At 38.1% G+C, this 27,274-nt stretch overlaps 1 protein-coding gene across 1 annotated transcript in view; it reads right to left on the bottom strand.

Moving 5' to 3' along the window:
• The window catches only part of LOC109911048 (SH2B adapter protein 3), a 51,635-nt gene extending 25,593 nt beyond the window's left edge, over window positions 1-26,042 (bottom strand). The window contains exons 1-5 of the mRNA XM_048611723.1: window positions 26,007-26,042; window positions 25,561-25,662; window positions 18,340-18,431; window positions 7,148-7,242; window positions 875-1,089 (exon numbers count right to left, since the gene is read on the bottom strand). Coding sequence (XP_048467680.1) covers window positions 875-1,089; window positions 7,148-7,242; window positions 18,340-18,431; window positions 25,561-25,662; window positions 26,007-26,042 — 540 coding nt within the window. The remainder of the gene's footprint in view (window positions 1-874; window positions 1,090-7,147; window positions 7,243-18,339; window positions 18,432-25,560; window positions 25,663-26,006) is intronic.
• Between the last annotated feature and the right edge of the window lie 1,232 nt (window positions 26,043-27,274).

The following is a 27,274-nucleotide window of genomic DNA, read 5'->3' as shown; positions in this document are numbered from 1 at the left end:
TGAAGGGTCTAGGCCCGAAACGTCAGCCTCTCTGCTCCTATGATGCTGCTTGGCCTGCTGTGTTCATCCAGCCCTGCACCTTGTTGTCTCGGATTCTCCAGCATCTGCAGTTCCTACTATCTCTGATGAATTTGTGAGAACTAGGTTGTGTCTAACCAGTCCAGTTTGTTACAAAGGAACCTACATTGGACTTCCAGCTTGGAACAACGAATGGAGTTGTTACTAGCGTTTCTACCCTCATTCACTCCTTTTGATGTTTTAGTGCTATACTTAGAAAATATCCAGAGATATATATTTGTGATGATGTCCAACTCTTCTCTCCTGCCTCCACACAAATTCCCATTCTTCTATCTTTCCCATTCTCAATGACTTTCTTATTCCCATGTTCTCAAATGCAAAAATTACAGAGTCAACACTCTCATTCATAAATAATCACATGATATTTCTTCTCTCCTTTGCCTCATCTACATTTTCAGCCCTTTAATCCTCTAATTCTGGCTCTTCCGTATGTCTATGGTTACTATCCACAATCAACTTCAGAGTTTTCAATGATCATTCCCCTTCTCCACAACCCCTTTCAACTTGCACTTTCTTGCATATTTAAGAATCTGCGTGCTGATCTTTTGAACAATGCTCTTCATCATCTCACCTAATGCTTCTCACTGCTCAGCTTCTGGTTTTCCTCTGTCAAGGATCTTGTGAAACTTTCTATATTAAAGGCACTAAATAGATGCAATTGTTATCCATTCTCATCCTTTATCTATCCTTTCAACCATTAACATGATATCAAAAATGCATCCATCTTTGCTCAATTTAAAATCAGAACACTTTAATAAATGTGCAAGGTAAAGTTCTACAGATACATTTTCATTACCTTGGCTCTCCCTTGATAGTTGAATGTGAGGACATACTCTCCTCGCTGGGTTTCACTCTGACGTACAAGAAAGACCCCATGACCCTCAGTTCCTGGAATCTGTACCAGCTGCGCTGCTTTAAATCTAGAGATCGGACCATGAAACCAGGCATAGGATGAGAACAGCCGGTCCGTCTTTTGGTAGGGCTGTTCTGTCGAGCAATGATGGGCAGCTCCTGAAACACAATTAAAAAAACAATTGTACCATTTTTGCAGAATATTAACACATCAGGGAGAGAATGGAGGAGAGGAATTCTTTTTGAATATTTTAGTAAATAAGTCAGACAATGTGAGCAAGACTGAATTTCCCATTTTTAAAGGTAAATATATTTAAAATATATAAAGGATAAATTTTCAGTTCACTTAGATTTTATTTGCTATAATCAATTTACTTAGTGGACTAACTTGTACCAAACATTCAATTTCTTTTAAGGAAAGATCTTTGAAATAATTCTGGTGCAATGACACCTGGAAAACCACAATTTCTTAGAGAATGGTTGAGTTCATATTTAATTGACTTGCTGGACCCTCTCAAAGATACTGTAACTGTGGTGAATAGGAAGAATGGAATTGGTATATTGTACCAAGAGTATCCACAAGGTTTCAACAAGATTCCAGATTAAAATAATGTCACAGAACTAGAGATAAAGAAACTGCCAAATTGTTAGGCTAAAAACAGACAGCTGAAAAGAGTTATGAAGTTAGAACTTAGCAGGCTACATTGAGGTTATAACCAAAGCACTGTATTCCATACCCTTTCTATTTTAATGTCTTGCTGACCTTACATTAAACATAATCTCCATGTTTGCTGTCAGGTTGACAAAAGATGAAGCGGCAGAGGGAGCAGTATTACTAATATCAGATTTCTGGAATTAGGAAGGTATGTTACGTTGTACTTGACTTCTTTGGTAAGGAGACATTGCAGTGATTATGAAAGCTATTAGCAAAAGCCAATCTGGTCAAGTTAAACATTATAGCAAATATTTCCAATGTCAGGGGCAGGAGGACTCAAGTCCACCTCCTTGACCTGACATAACCTGTCCATCTTCTTCCCCACCTATCTGCCCTATCTCGCTGACCTATCACCATCCCACCTACCTTTCCCCAGCCCCACCCATCCTCCCTCTCACCTCCCTGACCTGGCACAACTTGTCTGTCTTCCCTCCCACCTATCCGCCCCACCCATCACACTGACCAATCTCCACCATCCCCTACCTGCATTCACCTATCACCATTCCACCTACCTTTCCCCAGCACCACCCCTACTCTCTCTATTTATTACCCAGCTCCCTTCCCCCTCCCCATTTCTGAAGAAGAGTCCTGATCCAAAACGTCAACTTTCTTGCTCCTCTGATGCTGCATGACCTGCTCAAGACTGTGGTCAACAAAGAAAAGTCAGTAAACACTTTGATCTGATGTAATATTGTCCCAGCTTACTCAATAACTATTGCATCAACGATTATACTTCCAGTGATATTTAAATGCATCCATGATTGTTGAAGTACTAATGCTTTCTACCATTACCCTTTCTAAAGTTTCTCAAATTGACAACTGCTTCTGTGTAAGCCTAAATATTTTTAGACAAGGCAATTGATTAAGTGGAGAACTTGGCATTATGAGTCATAAGTCATAGTAGCAGGAGGAGACCATTTGGCCAAGCAAACTTGTTCCACTATTCTAAAAGTTCCTGGCTGATCTAAATGTGGCTTTAATTCCATTTGCCTGCCTATGCTCATAACCTTTCACTCCTTTGTAAATACAAGTCTGTCTCACTTGCCTTGAATGCAAAGGACACAGTGCTCAGTGGTTAGCACTGCTGTCTCACAGCGCCAGGGACCCCGGTTCGATTCCACCCTCGGGCGACTGTCTGTGTGGAGTTTGTACATTCTCACCTTGTCTGCATGGGTTTCCTCCGGTTTCCTCCCACGGTCACAAAGATGTGCAGGCTAGGTGGATTGGCCATGCTAAATTGCCCGTAGTGTTCAGGGATGTGTAGATTAGGTGGGTTCTCTGGTGACGGGTCTGGGTGGGATGCTCTGGGGGTTGGTGTGGAATTGTTGGGCCGGAAGGCCTATTTCCACGCTGTAGGGATTCTATGACTGTCTATGAATATTCAATGATCCAGCCTCCGCTGCTCTCTGTGGAAGGGTAGTTAAAAGACTAATAACCCTCAAAGGAAATTCTTAACTCCATCTAAAATGGAAGACCCTTTCTTTTCAAACATTGCCCCCAGTTCTAGATTTCTTCACAAGAGGAAATATCCTCTCAGCATCTACCTTATTAAGTCCCACCAGAATCTTACATGTTTCAATTAGATCAACTCTCATACTTCTAACTTCCAATGAGCAGAGGTCCAATCTACTTAACCATGTCTGGAATTTTTGGTGCAGTTTTGGTGTGCATTCAAAAGTTTCACTTACACTGGAGGAAAGAAAACAAAGGTTTCCTAGATTAGTCCCCGGAATCAAAGGCATGTGCTATGATGAGATTGCGTAAATTTAGCCTGTATCTCTGAAATTAAGAAGAATCAGAAACAACAAGATTCTGAAGGAATTTGTAAGGGTAGCTGCTGAGAGACTGTCTCCACTGGTTGAGGAATATAAAATGGGAGAGACAGTCTCCGGAAAAGGGGCTGATTATTTAAAACCATGAAGAGGAGAAATTACTTCACTCAAAAGGTTAGTGATTCGATGCAATTCTCTACCCCAGAGGGTTGTGGATGCTCCATTAATGAATAACTAAGTTTGGAACAGACAGATCGTTGGTCTCTCAAAAGGGAGTGTGTGGGGAATATGGATTTGAAGCCAGAAATCCAATATGACCATACTGAATAGTGTAACAGGCTTGAGGCCAATGATCTCTTTTTCCTATTTCATGTGTTTTTTTTGTCCCTCATATGATAACACAATCAACCTTGGAATTATATTGGTAAACATTAGTCAAATTATTTTCACTGCAAATATATTCCTCCTTGAGTAAGGAGATCAAAATGGTACACTGTAATCCAGATGTGGTTTCCCCAGCACCCTGTATATAATTGCAGCAAGACTTCTCTATTTATACATTCCATTCCCTTTTGAATAAAGGCCAACATTCCATTTGCATTCCTAATTACTTGCTGTATGTGCTTGCTATCTTTTTGTGACTCTTGGACAAGGTCCCCAGATCCTCTGTATCACAGCATTCTACAGTATCTCTCTCTCTCTCTGTTACACAATAATCTGCTTTTCCAATCTTTCTGCCAAATTGGACAAACACACATTTTCCCCACATTATACTAGACCTGCCAATCATTTGTATATTCATTTAACCTATCTATTTTTTTTTGCAGAATCTTTGCATCCTCATCACATCTTGCTTTCCTATCTAACTTTGCATCATAAACAAATTTGACTACAGTACAGTCAGTCTTTTCATCCAAGTTATTACTATAGAACGGAAATATCTGAGATTTCATCACTGCAATATTCCACTAGTTAAGATTTGCCAACTTGAATATGATGCATTTCTCCCCACTGTTTCCTGCTAGTTAGCCGAACCTCTACCCATGTTAACATATCAACCCTAACACCACAAGGTCTTATCTTGTGCAGTAATCTTTAATGTGGTATCTTATAAAGCATCTTTGGGAAATCCACATACGTTACATCTACTGGTTTCTTTTTATCTATCCTGCTTGTTGCATCCTTGAAGGACTCTAATAAATTTGAGAAACACAATTTCCCTTTCACAAAAATGCAGTGTTACATTTTTATGATTGTCCAATCTGTTGGGTCTATACCAGAATCCAGTAAACTTTGGAAGATTAAAAGTAAATTACCAACTAACTCTGCAGCTACCTCTTTCAAGACTTAGCATGCAGGTCACCAGATCCGGGGTATTTGCCAACCATAATCCGATTTAGTTTTCTTAGTACCTTTGTGATCATTACTATTTCAAGTTCCTCCCTAACTTTTGCTCCCTGATTTTCTACTGTTCTTTGGATGTATTTTGTATCACTTACTGTGAAGATGGATACAAAACACTTTTTTAATATCTCTGCCATTTCCATTTTTCTCCATTATTAATTCTCCAGTGTCAACCTATAAGAAATAAATGCTCACTTCTACTACTCTTTTATATACCTATAGAAGTTTGACTTCCATTGTTATACTTACTATTGCTCTCACACTCTGTTACTCCTTTTTTTTCCCAAAGTTATCCTTTGGTGGTTTCTAGAACTTTGCTGATCTTCTTGCCTATCACTATTTTTTGCAGCATTATATATCTTTTCTTTCAAGTTGATACCATTTCCCTAGTTTGTCACAGATAGGGCACCTTGTCAAAGTCTTCTCAGTGAAATATATCTTTGTCAAAACCTATGAACTATCCCTTTAAATGGCTGCCACTACTTCACCATTTTATCTTTTAATCATTTTTTACATTCCATTTTAATCAAATCTGTCTTCATAAAAACAAATGAAAGCAATTTATAAAAGAGTAAGACACCAGCGTCACACCCATTTTTCTCATCTTCAAACTGAATATGAAATTCTACAATGTTACAATTACTCCTGTCAAGAGGAACCTTTACAATAAGGTGATTAATTTATCTTGTCTCATACACATTACCAGGTCTGAAATAACCTAGTTGGTTCCAGAATGTATTGTTCTAAAAAAAACTGACCTGAATACACACTACAAACCCATATGCAAGTTATCTTTACCAATTTGATTCATCCAAACTCAATAAAGGTTAAACTCTTCACAGTACCTTTCTTACAAAACTCCATGTTTTCTTGATATATACCACAGGGCATATACTATCAGAGGACCTATAAACCATTCCCAGTGATACTTTCTTTGCTATTTCTTTACCCAAATTGATCTACGTTATATCCTCTGCAACATGATCAATTTTGATTACTGTACCAATGTCTAACCGAGATTTCCTAAAGGTCAACTGCAGAGTATCTTCCATTGCTGAGAAATTTCTCAATTGAATCAAATCATGACCCTTTCATCAAATCAAAATTTTGAAAAACCAAGGTAGAATCAAGGGTCACCAGACCTGAAACGTTAACTCTGTTTTTTCCTTCACAGATGCTGCCAGACCTGCTGAGCTTTTCCAGCAACTTTGTTTTTGTTCCTGATTTACAGCATCTTCAGTTCTTTCGGTTTTTATTTTGTGTAGAATCAAGTGATGGTTTGTCATGAAAGTTGCTTTATAAAGTACTGAATTATAATGTATTATTATGTTGATAAGGTACTGTGATATGTCATTTCAAGACTCCAAAGTCTAATTCATTAGAAATGAGGGTGAATCAATGAATATATTTTATATTGTTGGAGGGTTTGAAACTTTTTTCCTTTTATAAAGGTCTGAGAGAAACATACATTAAACAATGTGAAACATCTTCACTTTTAAAATTAATGCTCAAGGTGTACACATTACTGTCAATGTTTACTGTCCATCCGTAGTTACCCTGACAACTTAAGTAGATTGTTAGGCCACCTCAGTGAGCAATTAAGACTTAACCATATTGGCGTGGGACAGGAAATGCACATAATAAATTTAGAAATAGAAATGAAACACAGGCAAGTCTAAAGTTCCACCACAGCGTTTGAAAGCATTTACATTTATAAATAATTCAACTAAGAACACAAAATAGCCACACACAATTCTAAAACAAATCAATTCTCTGGAGTTTTTAAGCCGCTCAAGCAACCCCTCAGATCAGCAAACTAAAGTAGTCATTTTGAGATTTGTAGATGCCAGGCAAGATCAGAGACAACCACCCCAAGAATTTTGCTGCCTCAAGAGTCACCCAATCCTGCCCTACAAAACACAACACCCAGGCAGAATGGGAATACAATAAATTTTTAGATTTGCATTTAACATCAGCAGAAAATTAAAGTAATTTAAATCCTCAAAGACAGGAGAGAAAACACGTAAACAGAAAACAAAGTTATAAATTACAATTTAAGGAAGACAGGAAACTAATAATGTTACAATACAATTGGAGAGGGGGTCTATACATGATTCCACCCACTGTGATGTCTGAGGGGTATCATTAGACAGTCAAGAAATCAGTTAAGGGACATGTAAGCAGATGAATATACATCAATGCCTCAGTGCAGAGTGGTAATATGGGATTACGTTAGTGTTTTTAGAACTTCTCAACATTTGAATGCAATCTTCTGTAACCACTGAATGATATTATCTAAGAAAATTTGGCTAAAATTGCCTGTTACCTTGGTGTGCAGAATCTGTGCTTCCATCAACAGAGACTGTCTGTATGCTGTTAGAGTGGGGGGCAGCAAGCAGTTCCACATCAGCTCCATCAGACCTGCAATAAAACAAGTTGAAACACTTCATGCAGGTTTAATATTATCTTAGTTGCACTGCATTTCATGATATCTCTAAAACCTGAAGGATTCAAACAAATGGCCCTTTGGAGCAAATGGGAAATAGCATCATACAACATCTCATGGTTATCATATTTTTCAAATTTTCATTAATCATTATCTTTTAACAGCAGTTTTGGATTTTTCTCATTCCTAAACCTGCATGTGCTCACACCAGCTCAAATAAAGGGACAATTATTTCCCAGGACTTCTTAAATCAATATCAAGAAATCAAAACAAAACATTATACCTTTTTAGTGGAATTATATGATAAAATCTTCAGATTATTTGTATAAATAGTAGACAGACATTGCAGGTCGTAACCACTTATTGTGCTCAACGGATTATCCCTGTGAATAGCTGACTCTATCATGTCAGTAAGTGATCATGGCTGTTAACTTCCCTTTACTGATTTCTCCCGCTGCTATCTTTCTCCTGCTGCAGGTTCAATCACTACTTCCTTTTAGGCAAGGTGAGCTATTGGTTTACACTGACAATGATGCTTTTAAGATAAGTGATAAAAGAGCAGTAAAGGAAGATAACACATATTATTACATTGTTCCCAAAAATATTTTTATTCATAAAATCTCTAAAAATGCACAACAGTTCAAATTTGACATCAAAGTGCAATACAGATCAACTTCTTTTAATTTGGTACATAAGGCCCTCACTACACTTGCCATTACAGATTATATTTACATTGTACATTTCCATTTCACATCAAGCACTGTCTACTACGTACAGCTGGAGCGGTTCTACTTACGTTCCAGTCTCTTGCTATACGACATGTCCTTACCCCATTGAGCCACTGCAACGGCTCCTCCTTTGTGCAGTGTTATGCGGAAAAGACTGGAAAATAGCATTAAATGAAATGCTCATTTGGAGAGCGCGAATAGACGTATTGAGCAGAATGACGTTCTTTGGTGCTATAATATCTTACAATTCTGTGAAATTTTTGTTCATCTTTCAAAAAGCAGTTCTGGACATTCCAATATGCCAGTCTGCAGCACTGGATCATCAACAGCTCCTTGAACTGGAAGACTAGAAAGTCTCAGGCAAAACAAAGAGCTTCTTTCACCAATTTTTGGTCCTCCAATGACACCTAATGTCTGTCTCAATGTGCATTCCTTGGAACAACCCATGCAGCATTTAGTCAGTCCTATGATCGAGAGCTGGTAGGGATGGACTTGGACAAAAACTTCTGCAGCTATTTCAACATCTGCTGTAAAGAGACCTTCCAGAAAGGAGTAGTTAACGGTCTCTTTCTTACTGCAGCCATCTCGTGGGAATCTTGCAGACCTGGGATATCTGTGTGCAGGATGGATCCAACTGGGAAGGCCCATCTCACCCATTAGCTAAGCTTGTGTTTGTTTTGAGTCTTCCAAAAGGAGGCATTCTGCCAAAAAAACATTGACAATCTGCTCAGGAACGATTTAACAGGATTCACCATCTCCTCCTGTTCCACATGGATTTTAAATGCAGACCACTGCCTTATGGACTTCCTGCCCCTGGTGCTTTTCTGCACAAAGTTGTTCACATTTAGCACAGTAAGGCTGAGGGAAGCATTCTGTGGCATTGTGGTCAGACCTTATTGCTTTTGTTTGTGCCTATTCCCTCCTCCTGTTCCTTTTCCAAGAAAGCATGCGTCCTTAAATCTGCCCGTGTTTACAGTGGGGCACTACCAGGAGAAGCCTATAATAGGCTAGCACCCCTGATGCTCTGAAGTCTGCCAGGTGGATCCCAGTGCAACAGCAGCGATAAGTACATACTATATTCCTCTTTGAAGTGCAATAATTGTAACTGGAAAATAACTTTACATGCCAACAAGAAAAAGCCAGCATGGTCAACCTAAGCTGCTTCGAAGCTGTGTTGAGTAAAACTGGTGGATAGCTCCCAGCTGGAGCTATGTCCCAGGGATGCACCTTGGAATTATTTTTTGTGCTATCTCATTAACATTACAGTACCACTACTAAAAGCAGCAGGATCACATAAAGTGTACAGCAATGGCATTCTCACTATTTTTTAAACCCACAGTTATATTCTTCTTGCCCATAAAACAGCATTTAAAGCAGTCTCTCATTATATTTCTCATCAAAGACATATTATTGATTAACTTTGAAGAGGAATAATGTCTGACTAGCTTAGCAACAAAGCAAACCCCAAAACAAAGCCTCACTCACACTCCTCAACATTTGAGCTGTTGTATGGAATCAGCATACATGACAAAAAAATGAATGAATGTAGAAGTTTCTATTTAAAAATAGTGTCTTATTCTGATACACAAATACATTAATAACTAACAGAAAAATATTGTTTCTGTAACTCATTACTAATTGGATGTTTGAATTATTACTGTATCTCAATCATGAGCTGCCAAAATAAATACTGCACTTTACCAGTTCACATCACATTGGAAGACAACTGTCTACATTTCAATACACTGTGAACATGTGAAATAGGGGTTGGAAAAAGAAGCAAAGTAGTCAGGATATGGGTTACAGGCAATCTGTGCGTCAGTGGGATCTGGGCCAACTCAAACTATCATTAGTTTTCACACAGTTAGTCAGGAAATGTGAATCTAATTCATGGAAACATGAGGAAAGTGGCTGAGAGAAGACAGAGTGCAGAGTTCTGTAAATCTCACCATGATTAATTGCTGACACATTTCTCGGTATTTGAATAACAGGAAAAGCCTCTCACTGAGGCAATCAGGAGGCCCAGATGATACACAAACCCTGCAGGCCAACATGTGCTTCCTGAATTTCCTGTCATACAGGCAACTATTGTCACCATTGATCGAGATAACTGCAAAAAAAAATCTTTTTGTGTTTTTATTCCTTCATTTCACTCAATTTCTAATTCCAGATTTAAACATTGCACATTTTAAAAAATAAAAACAATATATTGTATTCTTTAGAAATTCTCGCTCATTTAAGTCATTTGTGTTTAACATTTCACTGCTGACGCTGACTGTAGATACTGGCCTGTAGTTAAACAGTGAAATACGGAAGTTATTAACAGGTACCAAGTTAATTCACATTCATGAAACTACTTGAAGTGGAGCAGTTAACTCACTGAAATGTAATGGTATTATTTTAACAATTTAGCTCAGGGTTAGACCAGGAGACCATAACACACAGGAACAGGAACAGGCCATTGAGCCTATCAACTGCTCCGCCATTCAATTAGATTACGGTTGATCTGACAATCCTCAACTCAACTTTCCTGCATCAAGCCTGTAACCCTCGACTCCCCTGCCAATTAAACATCTGTGTGTCTCAGCCTTAAATATAACCTAGCCTCGACAGCACTCTGTGATAAAGAGTTTCACAGATTCTTTACCCTCAGAATAAACAAAACCTCTTTGCTTATCTTAATTGGGCTGGTAAATGGGATTAGAATAGTTGGGTGCTTGTAATGACCAGTGTAAACTCAAAGGGCCGAAGGGTCCTTTTCTGTGCTGTAGACCACTATAATACCAGACCCACAACAGTAACCATGGGCTCAAATTTTATTATGTAGCCTTACATGCAGTCTCTTATTGAATGCCTTTTGCAAATCCAAATATATTACATTTACTATTTTGCCTTTATCTATCCTGCTTAGCACCTTCTCAAAGAAGTCAAATAAAATTGTTAGGCATGATTTTCCCTTCATGAAGACATAGCTACTCTGTACGTATTTCTTATGTATTTCTAACTGCTATTTTATTACATCTAATACTCTAATATTCTACAAATGACTGATGTTAAGCTAATTGGCTTATAGTTTCCTAATTTTTTGACTCCCTTTCATTTTGAAAATGTTGGCATTTTTTGATTGTATGGGTCTTTTCTAGTTTAAGGATTTTAAAATGTTTCTTACACTACAATTAAAAGAACGTTTCAATAAATCTCAATGTACTCAGAATCACTCCATGGATCTGATGGGTGAAGAGACTTTGCCTTCTGACAATTTCTTGAGTGATAGTGTGGACAATGATGGGACCCTTAGGTTTCAGCCTAAAAAAAAAATTCACATATAGGCTTCTATCAGCATTGTGATGGGGAATTGGTGACAGAGACTAGGCTAAGAACATGGAAGCCCTACACGTGCATACAAGCAACAGATGTACAAAGGCTGTTGGACATCTGTGTTGAGATAGAGACATCTTTGAGCAGCAGCATCTGTGACTGGCAAGTTCTCTTCAGTATACCTTCTACTTATCACAAATGGGGAAGAGGCGAGAAAAAGGTGCTCCACAAATAAGCTGTCCCTAACTTTCTCCTGGTCAGGAAGCTTCACCCTGCAGGTTACAATCTGTGTGGTCAAAGAAAGAAAACTAACTTTTACGATTTGGAATTTTAAAACATTCATCAGCAATCTCAAGGGTGATCATTCAGAAAAGGCAGCAATCTTATCTCGTGAATCATCAAGACTCTGAATTGACATAATTGCTCCCAGTGGAACCTGACTTTCACGTAGGGACAGCCGAATGAACAGTCAGTTGCAAACACCCTCCACTGGAAAACAAAGATTGACAGTGACTCTACTGTCCACGGAGTTGATTTTGTAACCTGAAATTGAATTCTAGGTGCACTTAGAGAATGAAAAACTGTAATCAACATACCCTGTTTGCTCTACTAGGCAGTTTGCATGGATTGTGTCTACTAACCAATGAGAAAAGTAGTCTATATTCTAGTTTGAATGTTATCTAGACAATAATTCTGAGTAATTCCCCAGATGAACTTCTCTTCTGTTTCAACTTTTTGAAATGTATATATCTTGTCCAATTGTTTCTAAAATTTTGGAGCTGCCTCTTCGAATTTTCAATCCCCTAGTTTTTTTTTATTTGCAATTCTAACCACTTCTAATTCCACGTCATTTATGTAAATGTGAAATAGTCCCATCACCAACAAAACCTGAAGTACCCCAATCCAAACTTCCCCCACAATTACATAATTTCTCCGACTAGTATTCGTTTCCTGCAGCTTAGTGGGTTGCTTCATCCATTCCAGTAACTTACACTTCTTCATTACAATTTCGTATCAAATTAATAAATTATGTGAAAATTAATCAAAATACTTTTTAGAAGTCAACGTACATGTGAGACGGTTTCAAACAATCACTTGGGTTGCCATTTCTTAAAGGAGTAGAGAAGATCAGGCAGAATTTTCTTCTGTCTGAATCCATGTCGACTGCTTTTATCAGATTGTTGTATAGAAAATTCTTATGTTTACTTCTGATAATCCAATTCAGTTATTTTACATGTATTGGCAGGACGATTAATTAGAAAATAGGAGCAATAGGCCATTTGGCCCCTTGAGTCTGCTCCGCCTATCAATGAAATCATGGCTCATCTTCCACCTCTGCCATTTTGCCACACTACTCCACATCTCTCGATATCTGGTAGTTGGCCATTGGCTTCTACTTACTTGTATACCTTTTTTGAATATAGATAATGTGTCACCAACCCTCACCATAAAACAAATGATATTATGGCACAGGACTATTATTAGGCCTTAGTTAGAACATTACGCTCAGGTTTGGATTCATCACATGGTAGCTAATACTGGGATTTAGAAAGGGTGTAGGAGAAGCCAAAATTCACTACATATTAGTTGCTAAGATAGGCCATAAGAGTTGGGGCTCAACATCACAGCAGTATAGACTTAGGATGGATATAATTGAGACATATAATAGGACAATTCTGTTTGTGCTATTAAGCCTCACGAAAGACAGTGTGCTGGAAATCAAGCCCCGCTATTGCTCGAGTCATCATAAAACTTGAAATGTTTTAACAAAGTACACAAAGCACCTAATTTCCCTGCCTGATACTCGGATTAACAGAAAACATGGGGATAAACAGCTGGTTTTCTTTAGCTTCAACTATTGTACTGGGGAGAGTGAGAGAGAGAGAGAGAGAGAGAGAGACAGACACTGACGCCATCTGACATTTCAATGATCTGAAGTCTTTGTCAGTACCGTTCATACACACAAACTCTTCATCTACCCAATAGCTAATTAGATAGTTATTGTCAGGCTGATGGCCTGTCATTCACAACTGGTCACAACTCCACAAACCAATAAGTGACCTGTTGCTGGCCAAATATCACTCTGTATACACACATTGGAGCGGTGCCATCTTACACCTTCCTCCACTCTTGCAAAGTAACAGTGTTAACACAATTTAACGAGTTTCAGAAATATGCTTTTTAAAAGTAAGCAATTCCTTCCTCAGTTCTTCATTGTAAGACAGTCCTCTTCCCACTTCAGCCCACATTAAAAATAAAGTAAAATGAAAAGAGTGGGGCTTTATATTTGATTGGACCTTGCTCCTGAATTTATATCTACTCCATGCCCCATTCCCCTACCTTTTTAAAGTTTCCCAGTTTAAAACATCCTCAACAGCCCTAGCAAGCCTCCCAGCAAGGATATTAGACCCATTCTGGTTCAAGTGCAACCCATTCCAGTCCCACCTACCACAGAAGCTGTCCCAATGATCCAAAAATCTAAAGACCTCATTCTACACCATCCCTTTAGCTACATGTTCGTCTGACCTTTCTTCCTATTCATAATCAGTAGCATATGGCACTGGAAGTGCCAGAGATTACAGTCTTAGTAGTCTTCCTCTTTAATCTACTACCCAACTCTCTAAATTCCCATTGCAGGACCGCATTTCTTTTTTACCCATGTCGTTGGCACTGACATGCTCCATGACTGCTGACTGTTCATTCTCCCCCTTCAGAATGCCCTCAACCTTCTGAGTCATCCCCGATTGTGGCTCCAGGGAGGCAACATACCATTTGGAAGGTCTCGTTTGTTGCCACAGAACTGCCTGTTGGTTCCCCTTACAATCAAGTCCCCAGTCACTAAAGCTCTCCCAGTCTTTTGTCTCCCTTTCTGTACAGAAGAGACAACCGTGGTACCACAAACTTTGCTGTTGCTGCTTTCCCCTAAGAGGACCCTCCTCCAACAATATGAAACATAGTATATCAAGGTATATTGAGAGAGGATAGTCACAGGGAATTCCTGCACTGCCTGCCCATGCTTGCCAGCCTTCCAGGTGGGCCCCCATTGCTTTTCTGCCTGTGTAGCCCTTACTAGTGGTGTGACCAGCTCACTAAATGTGCTACCCACAACTGCTTCAGCATCATGGATGCTCCATAGTGAGTCTACTTACAGCTCCAGGTGCTCCATGCAGCTGCAGAACACTCTTCCTACAAATTTGGTCACCATGGATACTGGAAGTACACTGGGAGGTATACATAGACAGAGTAGATTGTGAGAATCTTTTCCCCACGGCAGACATGTCCAAGACCAGACTGCTTAAGTGTTAAGGTGAGGAGTAAGTGGTTTACAGGAGATCTGAGAGAAAAAAGAACATTCAGCTAGAGGGTGGTACGAATATGGAACTTGCTGCCTGGCAGGGTGCTGGAAGCAAGTACTCTCGCAACATTTAAGAAGCATCTGGATTAGTAGTTAAAATGTCACAGCAGAGTAGGTTATGGACCAAATGAGATTAATGCAGTTTGATGTTGTTGGCTGACATTAACATGGTGGGCTGAAGGGTCTTTTCTATGCTGTATGACTATGACAATTTTTTCACTCTCAATGCTCCAGAAGCCTCATAATGCACACATCAGTCTAAATGCATTACTGAAGTGCAATCACTTGGATTCAGCTGTGATTATAACAGCATGAAGCAAGTACACTGCATGACCCTGAAACTGGGGAACTGATTTTCCTTAAGTCATTCAACATTATAAGAAACTATTTTGCCCTAAATAGAAAACATGATTCACAATGACCACTTCCTGCAAGGCCTGTCCAGTGAATCATTCCAGTACAAGTGAACATTTTTATGCATGAGCTCAGCAACAGTTAGCAAAGATTTTAACCAATACCACTACAAAGCTCAATGCTATGAATAAACTTTCAAATTAAAAAAAAAGGAACCACTAAGTAGGTACCAAGAGCAGGAGGAAAGCTGATTTCTCTCATCCAAGCAAAATGATGCTGTGACTGATTGTATTCCTCCCACTAACACCTTGTGTATGAGATCACAAACTCAGCACTGGCCAGGGATGAAACCAGTGTTAATTATTTTTTCATCAACCTGTTCGGAACAGGTTCTGATTCATCTCCATGGTAGGTGGGGACTTGAATCCAGGCCTTCTGGCCCAGAGGTAGGAATAGTACCATTGTGTCACAAGGCCCTCAATATAATGCAGAGTCGGTAGCATGTTTTATAAATTTGTTCCCGGCTGGGCATAAACCACATGGTCATGGTCCTCATCACCTGCTGATCTTAATTGGCCTAATTTCAGGCAAACAAAAATCAGAAAAGTTGCTTCAACTTCTTAACCTACCTGTCCCCAACAGAAACACAATCAAGATATGAAACCTAGATCTATCTAAGCACCATGTAATCAAACCTCCACAGGCTCCGTAATCAATGTAAATTCTGAGAATTAAATACAAAAATGGCAGACTTCAATTACTAGAGAGTGTTTTTATCTTCTCATTCTGAAGCAGTACTTTCAGTTTTCAGGGCAAAAATTTACAGTAGCTCAGAAAAGATCTAAAGGATATCTCCTTTACATTTACATCAGAAAGAATACGTAAAATTCTTGCAAAAGAATTAGAAAGGGAAGCAGGAATAGACCAAATGCCTCCTCAATAAAATCATGGCTTATTATTCTCCACTTTCCCATCCCAAACCCTAATCCTTTGTTGCTGACATTCTTTCAAGAGTTCTCAATCTGCCCAAGTTTTAATAAATAATAAACTCAACAACTCAACCTAATCCCAACAAACTATGATTTTGATAACTGGGGGACTTGACTACTTATCTAAATTTACAAGTCACAATTAAGCCAGTGGACAATTGAGAAAAAGAATGCAAAATTAGTTCCCCAATGGGTTAATAATGGGAAAAGGCACTAGACAATAAACACCAAAAAGCTGCAAGATTAATTTTCAGTTATTTGATTTAAGCTCAGTCCTACCAGATGGCAGATATTAGCTATGAACAGAATCAGCTCAGCTGCAATAAAACTCTGTCACAACTAAATAGCTTATGAGAACTTTCTCTTAATCTTGACTCAAAGAATTGCTATGGGTCAGTAAGTCACTTCCTTCAGAGAAAACGGAGCAAAATAAATGAATCTATATTTGTAGCTGCAAGGAGCTTTTGACCCATTTTTCTGTATTGTCTTCAGATTCTATTGCAACACAATGTTAAGCTTTTCATCAGTCTTAGCTTTTCACCAGTCTTAGAACACAATCTCTCTTTCCTAGTACCTTCATTTCTGCTAAAATGGTGATATTGCAAACATAGTTTTTGTTCGAGATTTCACAGAATTTAAGTGAATAAAGCTGTCCAGTTTCTTGAAAATTGAATAGATGAAATGTGCAACTCCAAATGTTTGTCACATAACAAATTTTGTGATTATAACTTTTATCACTGAGTAATGCTGTGGTTTCCCGACTTGCCGGTCTACATGATCTATTTTCAAAGCTCTGAAAATACTTCACATTGGGTCTCCTTGCCAGCTGGTAGATCAAAAGATGAAGTGAGCCTTGCTCATGTCAGGGCAGCAGAATATGTAGAACAATATTGTTATCAAATGGTACATTCAGGAGAGCATTGGATTAGTTGAGACTGAAGGTGACAAAGGCATGGATGAGGATTTCAGCAGACGAACTGAGACAGAACTGGAGTCAGGTGAGGTTAGAAACATTGTCACATGGCAATCTCGACATCAGCCCAAGTTTGGTCACCCCTTTCATGGTGCCATTTCACCTTTATTAATTTGCAATATGATCTCAATACCATGTACATATTACAGAGCTGACCCAAAGCCTATGCCACTTAAACATATTTATTTTTAGTTTAACAAACCAAAACAATCTTGTGGACATACAAAACACTCTATCCAATGTATCTATTCAGCATGTGATGTGATGACTATCAACATCCTTTTAAAGAACTGAAAAGTCATGTTGTAACATAGCAGTGTACAGCAACTAACATACAACAGATTTTGATTTACAAAACAGTTACCATGCCTTACAAAACTGAAAATACTTAGTACAAGAAAGGTTCACTGGTAACAGCCTTAATAGAGGAATAACTCCATTTTTAATGAAAATCTTATTTCTTTCATCTTATGGCCTTTAATGAGATGCTACATAAATATAATTTCTTCTTTTTCTTGTACTAAATACATATCAACAAATTGCAGATTGTACTATTTTTAATTCTGAAGCCAAGGAAGCTCCAAAAAGGGAAGACAGAATAAATACTTTATATTCAGGTCACCACTTTTAAAAACGGCAGAATAATGAGATAACAAAACGCAGACAAAGTTCAGATCTTGTTTTGTATAAATAAATTTCTTTTACAGAAATCCTGTTTTCTGAGCACATGAAAATTCGTTTAACTCATATCAACTCACTCATCATCTTACTATTACAATGTCTGATTGAGTTACCAATTTAAACAAACGTTTTCTAACTGCGTATTCATGCTCCTGCGCAATGTGATGGAACAGATATTGAATCAGAGCTGGCTGAAGCACCTAAGAAGCAGAGAGGGCTCAAGGCAGTACATTAATTAAGCTCTTTAGAAGAGATTAAATGTCACACTGAGAGGAATGAGGGTGAAAAGTAACTTGACAAAAAAAAAGAACAGCGGATGCTGGAAATCTGAAACAAAAACAGAAATCACTGGAAAATCTCAGCAGGTCTGGTAGCATCTGTGGAGAGAAATCAGAGAGAACTTCAGATTTAGAACTTCAGCTCAGACGAGTCACTAGACCCAAAATGTTAACTCTATTTTCTCCCCACAGATGCTGCCAGACCTGCTGAAATTTTCAGGAATTTCTGGTTCTGTTTGAAAAAGTAACTTTTATAGAACAGAATATTTCAGGTACCAGAAATCTGACTTTCAACTTTAATTTTTATGTAATTGTGCAAGTATCATATTGGTACCATTATGTGGACTTTCTGCATTCACATGTTAAAAGGAAAACTAAGAAGAAATTGAGTCTTACCATGCGTTTATACATTCTCTAATATCTGTTGTCCACAAATTCAACTGTTGATCATTGAAAGTTTCAAAAATAACTTCTAAGAAGCTGTTGACCTAGTTCAAGGGAAAAGAAGAGAAATATCAAGATTCAGGAAATAGCTTCAACAAAGGAAAAGAACAAAAATCTAACCTTGCTTCCTTGAGACTCCACGGTCTATTTCACCTCAAAGTCACATCCATATCTTTTCTAAGAATGAATGAATGTTTTTATAAAATTACTTTTTTAGATATAGGATTTGCTTAACTATGGGATTTCATAACTGGTTTTCCTTCCAAATTTCCATGACAGTTCTATTTTATTGTTGTTAGATTATTGCTAAAATTTATTTTTCCACCAAGGGAGGAAACTCAAAGCAGATAGCGAAGTTTGCACAATACAACAATAAACTTATTCATGCTCCCAAGACTAATTATTTAGGCTGCCCTATGGCATGTACCTTTCCCCATTTAAGAAAGCAAGCATGTGACTTGCTCCATGGCCTCTGTTAATACTATCCTGTCACAAGCTACTGCAAAATACAGCACAGCAGATTAGAGTGCTGTCTCCATCTACTACTCTCTCTGACTTAGCCTAATCTTCCCATCACCATCCCTGGATTTCACAAATAATCCCCTACATAAGAACTGTGAATGCAAGCCTGCTTCCTACCAATCCTATTTGGCAGTATATCAAAGCATATATACGAAATCATAAATACTCAGAAAAGTGTGTGTTTGAATTAGTGTTAATCATCTGGATATCTGTGATTGTTATTGACTGAAGAAGCTAGATGCATTTAGTACTACCAGTATTGAAAGTAAGTCACTTAGATATTTGTTAAATTCAATTTTAAAAATTATTGTATTTAGGTTTGGCAATTATTAGATTTATTTTAATTTTTTTCATGTGTGCACTGCTAGGAAAACCAACATATCGTCCTCTCCTAATTGTACTTGAAAAGGTAATGGTGAACCACCTTCTTGAAATGTTGCGATCCACCTGGTGTAGATACATCAACTATAGTGTTAAGAAGTGAGTTACAGGAATTTGACCCAGTGACAGTGAAGGTAAAAATATAGTTCCAAGTTAAGATGGTGTGATTTGTACACATAAGTATATAAATCGCACATGGAATTGCAAAATATAAGTGTGTTTAGTGGTAATCTGTACATTTGTGTGGATTTGGAATGATTGGTTATTGGTGGTGTTACAGTCTTAGTTATGAGTTTGTTTAATTGTTTTAGTGTTTTTCTATGTACATTCTTGGTGTTTTAATCATTTGAACAGTCTCTAACTTTTGGGTACGTATATAGTAACGTGATTTAATGCTGAATGGGATTTTGTAGCAACAATATAACGTGGACGTTAATAGGTCTGTTGAAGAACTGTTGAGCAAAGGGATACTGTCTCGTGACCTGAAGTCACGTTTCAGAGTTGCCGGTTGAATAGAACCTAAAATCATGAATGGCCACTAGCCAACAACCATACTCAATGGTGGCATTGAAGGAAACAAATGTTTTCAATTTCTGGTTTTTGACAGCTTTGCTGCAATTCGGTTGCGCTAGTGTGATTGTGTTAGGTTAACTATTTGTGTTTGTTTGTGGTTTTGTGGTTGTGCACCTTTTAGCATACTTTTGTTTATTTTTTTCTGCATGAAGACACTTCTGTAATATTTTTCATTCTTTGTTCTATGTTAATTATTAGGAATTTGCTAGTTTGAAAAATTTGCTATTTTCTCTCAGGCATTTGAGCTGGGAGTGTTCATCAAGGCCCAAGGCTGAAAAGTGGAACTGGATTCTAAAGACCTAGTCAAGCAAACACAGAAAAGGCAACATTTTTGGAGCGGGTTGGACATGAGGCTGAGAAAATAGATCAACAATTTTTTGTTTTCATTTTTTCCCTGCAGCGGGAAAACCATTTGTCAAGACATGGATTGTATATGTTTGCTCAAACATTAATTTTATTAATGTTAAACCCCATCATAATCAGAGATTTTCAGTCTTTATGGAGACCGCAAGCATACCACCTTCATAGTGAACTGTGCTGCAACAGCACCACTTAATGGCTTTCTGGATCAGCATGACATGAAATGTTGACAGTGGTTTGTCCCTTTACACATCATCAACATAAAAAAAACTCAAAATTTGCAATATGAAGTGAGAATTTTGCAAAATACTTTATATTACAGATAACAAATAATTGAAATATGATTGAAGTCTTCAAGATATTAATGGGAAAAGATAGAGTAGACAAAAAAGCTATTTCCACAGGTTGGGGATTCTAAAACTCGGGACGCAGTCTGAGAGTTGGGACCAGAGAGATGTTGGGAAGGTCTCTACACACGAAAGGTGATTGAAGTTTGTGACTCTCTTCAACAAATGGCAATGGATGAAGGATCAGTTGTTAAATTTAAATCTAAGATGGATATTATTTTCTTGTGCAAAGATATTAAGGGATATGAGCCATAGGCAGGTATATGGAGGGAGGCCACAGATCAGCCGTTATTTCATTAAATGGTGGAACACAATTAAGGGGCTGAATAGCCTACTTCTGTTCCTAAATGACTTGATTTATGAATAATGAGTCCAAATTATGTGAACCAAACCAAGTAGGTCTATTTATTAAATTTGTTCCTATTTCATGCAATCCCATTACCTCTGACACTTGAAATTCTGCAACTTGGTCATGATGTCAGAACTTCTCAACTGAACTCTTATCGTGCATGATACCATTATTATCTGTGTAATGCATATTAAATATGTCCGTAAGTTTGAGCCATTACAGACTATTAGCTATGTTAATAAATATTTGATATGAATGATAATGGTCATAAAACACAATGGCAGAGTACAATTAGAATTTGGGTGCTGTAGCCCTGTGGTATTTTGTCCATATAAGCCTAGCTGACAAATATTGGGACATTGAACAATTATTACAGAAACAGCAGAACCAAAGCTGACCTTTCCACACCCAAAACTTATATATTCCAGCTGGGACACCTGACAAATATCACGACTAAGAACCCTGACTGATTTTCCTCTTCTCCGGCCAAAGGCCACAATGGATGATCATTTTATTTTTGTATGTGCTGAGGACAGGTAACTCAGCACAGACTGGGTTTCAAATTTTGGAGATTCAGGCCTGAATACCTCAGTATCACACAACAAAGCACAGAAGAGTACTGCTGGCATTCAATGCAAAACTGCAGGGTTGATAGATTTTTTTTGGATTGGAAATGATACATAAACAGATATGGGGAACAACATAGGAAAATATAACTGAGGACATAAGTATGCTGGAATCAATAAGATAAAGGAAAATGGCTATGTCTATTGGATCTCAACGTCATCCTAAAGGGATGTCTTTCATGACTTTGTTTCAGTTAGAAGAACTGCTACACCAGGCAGTTAGCACAGGAATTCATAAATAACATTATAATTATTCCTCAAAATTACCTTGTAATCAGTGTGCTAGCCTGTGCTCGGTATTTGGCCTCCAAATCTCAAGGTATTTAAATCCACCTGGCAACAACTTGGGCAAATTGTTCTCCCATTTTAGAATGTAGAAAAGAATATCAAAAAAGGTATTTCTAACAGCATGAGCACTGAATTGTGTGCGTGTTAGGATTAGGTTGAACATGTAACTGGACCAAGAGAAAGTTAATATATAAGCTGCTTTTAGGCAACATTGTTATTCTAGCCTAGTCTAGTCGTAGTATCAGAATGATGTAGTGGAAACTGTCTGATGCTTATAGCATTCAACCAGGAGGAAATCAATGCATTCAGAAGGGTAAGTTAGCAATACAGAAGGAGAGATAAAAGGACTAAAACCTTAATTTTAACTTTATTTTTCAAATAAGAAGCAGGAATAGTGCATAACAGCTTTAATTTTTAAACGATGTTAAACTCTGTGTCATAATAGCTAACTCTATCATCTGGAGATTTTTGAAGAGATAACAAAGAAAGTTGATGAAGGTAACACTGCTGATAGGGTACACATGGACTTTCAAAGGTTTTCAATACAATGGCACAAAACAAACAAGTAAAATGTTTTGGCTCGTGTAATAAAAGGTAGACTAGCAACGTGGATACAAAGTCTGAGTGATAGGAAACAGAGTCAAAACAGAGAAAAATCATCAATGGATGTTTTTTTGGGCTGAAGCAGGGTTTGTTGTGGAGTTCTCCAAGAGACAGTATTGGGACCCTTGTTTTTCCAGATATATCTGGATCTTTGTGTGCAGGATACAATTTCAAAGTTTGTGATGGTCTGAAACTCGGGAGATCAGTAAAACGGTGTGGAGGATAGAGTAGAACTTCAAAAGGACACTGATAAGTTGGTGAAGTTGACAGATAAGTAACAGATGAAGTTCCATGCAGAAAGGTGTAAGGTGATGCATTCTCATAGGAAGAACGTGGACAATGTAAAGGGTACAAATCTGAAGGGGATGCAAATGCAGAAGGGCTAGGGTGCATATGTGCACAAATCACTGACGGTGGCAGGATTGGTGGAGAGAGATTTCATAAAGCATACAATATCCTGGATGCCTAACTATAAGAAAGATTTGAATGCATTGCAGTTCATGTGGAAGGGGCTTTCAAGACTAGTTCCAGGATGAAAAATTTCAGTCATGAGGACAGACTGGAAAGGTTTGGACAGTTCTTCTTGGAGAGAAGTCAATGAGGAGATCCAATGGAATATTTCAAATCTCATTGAAGTGAGTTGTATAGGGTATTTAAGGTCAAATTGTCCCTATTCACAAAAGACTCAAGAATGAAAGGCACAGAAATAAAGTCATCTGCAAAGGAACAAAATGAGATATGAGAAAAAACTTTTTCACATAACAAGTGGTTCAGGCCTGGAATGCATTGCCTGAAGTGTGGTGCAGGCAGAGTCAGTTGAGGCACTCAAGAGGACTTTAGATTATTACTTAAACAGAAACAATGTGCAAGGGTATGGGGAACGGGCAAGGAATTACACTAAGCCACAACACTCATTTGGACAGCCAATGCACACTTGATGGGCCAAATAACCGCTTTCTGCTCAATAACACTTCTATGATTTCTCATTTATACTAACAGTTTTTTTTTACATATTTCCAAATGCTCCTTTTAAGTTCTCACAGTTCTTAGAAGAACATTGCTGAAGAGAACAAAACACCATTCAATCCTACCAAATGCAATGTATTCATTGACCCCTCCAGAGATCAAACAAAAACTGAGACACATAATTGAATAAATTTTCCAAGCTATAATTGCAACATTATATTCCTCATTTCTGAAGGAAATTACTTGAATTCCTTCTTCCACTTGCTTCTGGGACACAAAGTCATCAAGTATTGTGAACGGCAAGCCAAGAGGAAGTGCCTTCTTCAGAGAGGGACAAGTCTCTGAAACAAAAAGGTGAAGGCCTCTACAATTGTTGAATATTTACAAAATTAACCAACAGCTGCAAAGCTTGCACATTGATGGAAGATAAATTTGCTCATCAGACAAGCCTGGATTTCTGGACTAAAATCCTCCAAATAGAACCTCAAAGTCTGGCATTATAATTGTCCAATATATGACTGAAGGTAGAAAGAATTTTGGTTCGCTGTACTGCTCCAGATATGTGATGCTGCAGCCAGCAAATTAAATACTTGCAATACAATTTGCACTTCAATAAAAAAAAGTCACAAAAATGTCGTAAAAAGTGGATTCCAGATTGGTGAGGTGTGGTGTTTCTTTGTTCAAATGGAAACATCTGTAACTCACTGAGAATATACAATGATGAAAGCTTTTCACAAGTTAAAAGAGACAGAAAAATCAACACCACCAGCATGGAAACTTCATCGTTTGACAGACATTATCAGGAACAGTTTGTACCATTCAGAACACTGCTCATAATGCATCTTCTAAATGATACATAACATAAATCATTATTGAGTACCTTATTACAGCACCAGCAATTAGAGCTTATTTGCAGCAAACAATTCAATACAGCACAACTGGTGTAACTCCACCGCACAAAATGTCCTAAAGGCACTTCAACCCATTGTTTTACTCTTAATAGATTTTCTGATCACACAATATCCCATCGTAATTCACATTAGTCGATATTGCAAACTTCTTCTGTTAAGCTTTATCCCTCTCTCCTTTAAATTTGCTGTCCTAACCCTCTACTCAAAATACCAGCCCCTGACTCCACTCTCATTTCAAATTATTAACCCATCTCCACCCTTCATTTTCTTTTCAAAGTAATTGAAAGTGCTGTAAACTCATCTCCAAAATCTGAAAGCACATCATTAGTTTTTACATAAGACACCCAGGCTCTACCTCAGACCACCTCCCTTTATTCCGGTATTGTTGTTAAATTATCAGACAGCGAATTCAACATTCAATATCAGAATATCAGAAATTTCCTCCAATTAAAATTCAGGAAGAATGAAACTGTTGTTTTCAGTCACTGCTACAAACTCTGTTCCTAGCTACTGGCTCCAGCTTTCTCCCTGGCAACAACCTGAGATAAAAGCAGTTTCTTTGCAATCTTGGTAAAACATCTGACACAAGGATGAGCTTCCAGCCTCATATGTGTGCTGCCCATATCCAAATCAGCAACATCAACCGATTAAGCTTGTCTCAGTTCATTGGCTGCTGAAACCTTCATTTAGCTTAGTTATTTTTAGCCTCAACTACCCCAAAGCTCGTCTCCCACATTGTATCCCTTGCAAACCCGAGGTCATGCAAAAACTCTGCTGCCTCATGTCTCAACCTGTACCAAGTCCCATTCTCTACTGGCCCCGTGCTTTCTGATCACCTACATTGGCTCCTGGTCAAGCAAAGCCTTGATTATAAAATTCTCATCTTTGTTTTCAAGTGCCTATATGACCTTGCACCTCTGTAGCCTCATTATTAATAACTGCTCATTTTGTTGTTCGTGCACCTTCAGCTCCTGTTATGTTAATCCAACCAGTTTTGGTGGTCTTGCCTTCATTTGCCTCTGCTCCAATTCTGACATGGCCTGCCCACACCTTCCACCCTCACTACCTTGTTTTCTGCTTTCAGACACTCTTTACAACTTACCTTTTGATCATCTGACCCAATATCTCCTAATTTGGTGGCATCTCACGTTTTGTTTAATAATGCTCCTGTGAAATGCCTTGGGACATTTTGTTAAGGATGCACTATAAATAAGTTGTTGTGGTAGTAGTTATCAACTGTTATTTACCTTGAGTACAAAAGTGTTTATGTTGTCTGGCGTCTCGAGCTGAGTACACTTCCTTATCTCTGTAATTGCAGAGCAAGGAGTACTGTGCTTCGGTTTTGAGCACTGAAAAAGATATATAAACAGAAAAAAATTAGGAGAAATTTGTTACAAGATTCATTTTTCTGTGATTTTAATCCATCTCCTGCATCTCATCAGTAGTGCCTTCATGTGACCCATCTACATTGAAGGTTTTAATTAACAACGCCTTCTTTCTCTGCACTCTAATGTAGGTCTCATTTCTCTCAATATAGTCACAATATCAATGCAGCCATAGTGTTCAGATAAACATTTGTGGAGTCTTTAATAACCCATGGCTCCATACAGATTTTAAATCAGGCTTTTAATTCACTTGTGAAAACAATTTACATAATTCACTAGGAGAACAAAAGCCAGAATTTGCAGCTGACCGGAAATTGCTCTCTGCTCAATAATGGGAAACCCATCACGACAGATTTTGGCAGCACCGTTTTGGCAAAGCAGGATGTGAATAACTTGAAACTAGAATCTAATAGAAAATTAACTGCTACATTGAAGCACAGATTTCACAACGGCAAGTACTGTGCTTAGTAACACATTACTGGCTCTCAAGCCAGGAAGTCAAGTTTGTTGATAATATCCTATTATTGGGACACAATATTGCCAGGATTAGACTGTCGGCTAGGTCAGCGGTGTTAACTTACAATCACAATGCCACAAAATTCCTACTTACATTGCAAATGGATACCACATTTCAGTAGCAGCAGGCAAAGAAAATGGCACATAGCATTAATCAAAAGTTGTAATTTGCAGATGCATGCTTCTAGATGACCAAGTGGCAGGCCTTTGCAGGCAGTATAAGTGTTCTGTCTTCTCACACATGTGAGTCTTTACTTCCAGAGATAGTGTTTATATCATTGCTACAGCACTTCAGCCAGTGAAAATATGGATGACAAACCCTTCTGAAACCATCAGCACTGCTCCTTGAACCCAAGATTGGCTAAAGAAAAATATCACTACAGGCAGCAGTAAGCCAAATGCATCATTAAACATAAGATCACCATGGAAACAATTCAGATCCTTCAAGACTGGACGAATAACCTCAATGATCAGAGGGATAACAGGTGTGCTGCAGGTAAGTTATCTCTATCCATCTTACTTCTCAGCTTCTTTTCATCACAAACCTTTCACCTGGTTTTCCAAATTATTCTACATCATGCAGTTTTGCACAATTTATATTTGGTGCCCGACAAATAGCAATTCTTACCACATCTATAGATTTTTGATCATATAGTGAACAACATATGAAATAGGAATTTCAGAAAGCAACATTTTTCTGAAGAAGGGTCTAGGCCCGAAATGTCAGCTTTCCTGCTCCTCTGATGCTGCTTGGCCTGCTGTGTTCATCCAGCTCTACAACTTATTATCTCATTTTTCAAGGTCCTGATTTCTTAACCTTTAAGAGTTAGTCAATCACTGGAACAGAACCTTAGCATTTGCACAGAATGGCACACAGCAAGACCTGCTCTCAAGTATTTCTGTGAACCCATATCTCTCTGTAATTCAAGAGGGCTTTCATTCTATCACAGGGTAATTACATTTAATACGAGGCACTTGTTATATTATCATAATTCAGGATACAATTTGTAAGATAGTTAAGAGCACCAAACAAAACTATAAAGCTATTCCGAATAACAGG

This window comes from Rhincodon typus, chromosome 24 (assembly GCF_021869965.1).
Source record: "Rhincodon typus isolate 14 chromosome 24, sRhiTyp1.1, whole genome shotgun sequence".
Lineage (NCBI taxonomy): Eukaryota > Metazoa > Chordata > Chondrichthyes > Orectolobiformes > Rhincodontidae > Rhincodon > Rhincodon typus.
This window is presented reverse-complemented; position numbering and strand designations above follow the sequence as displayed.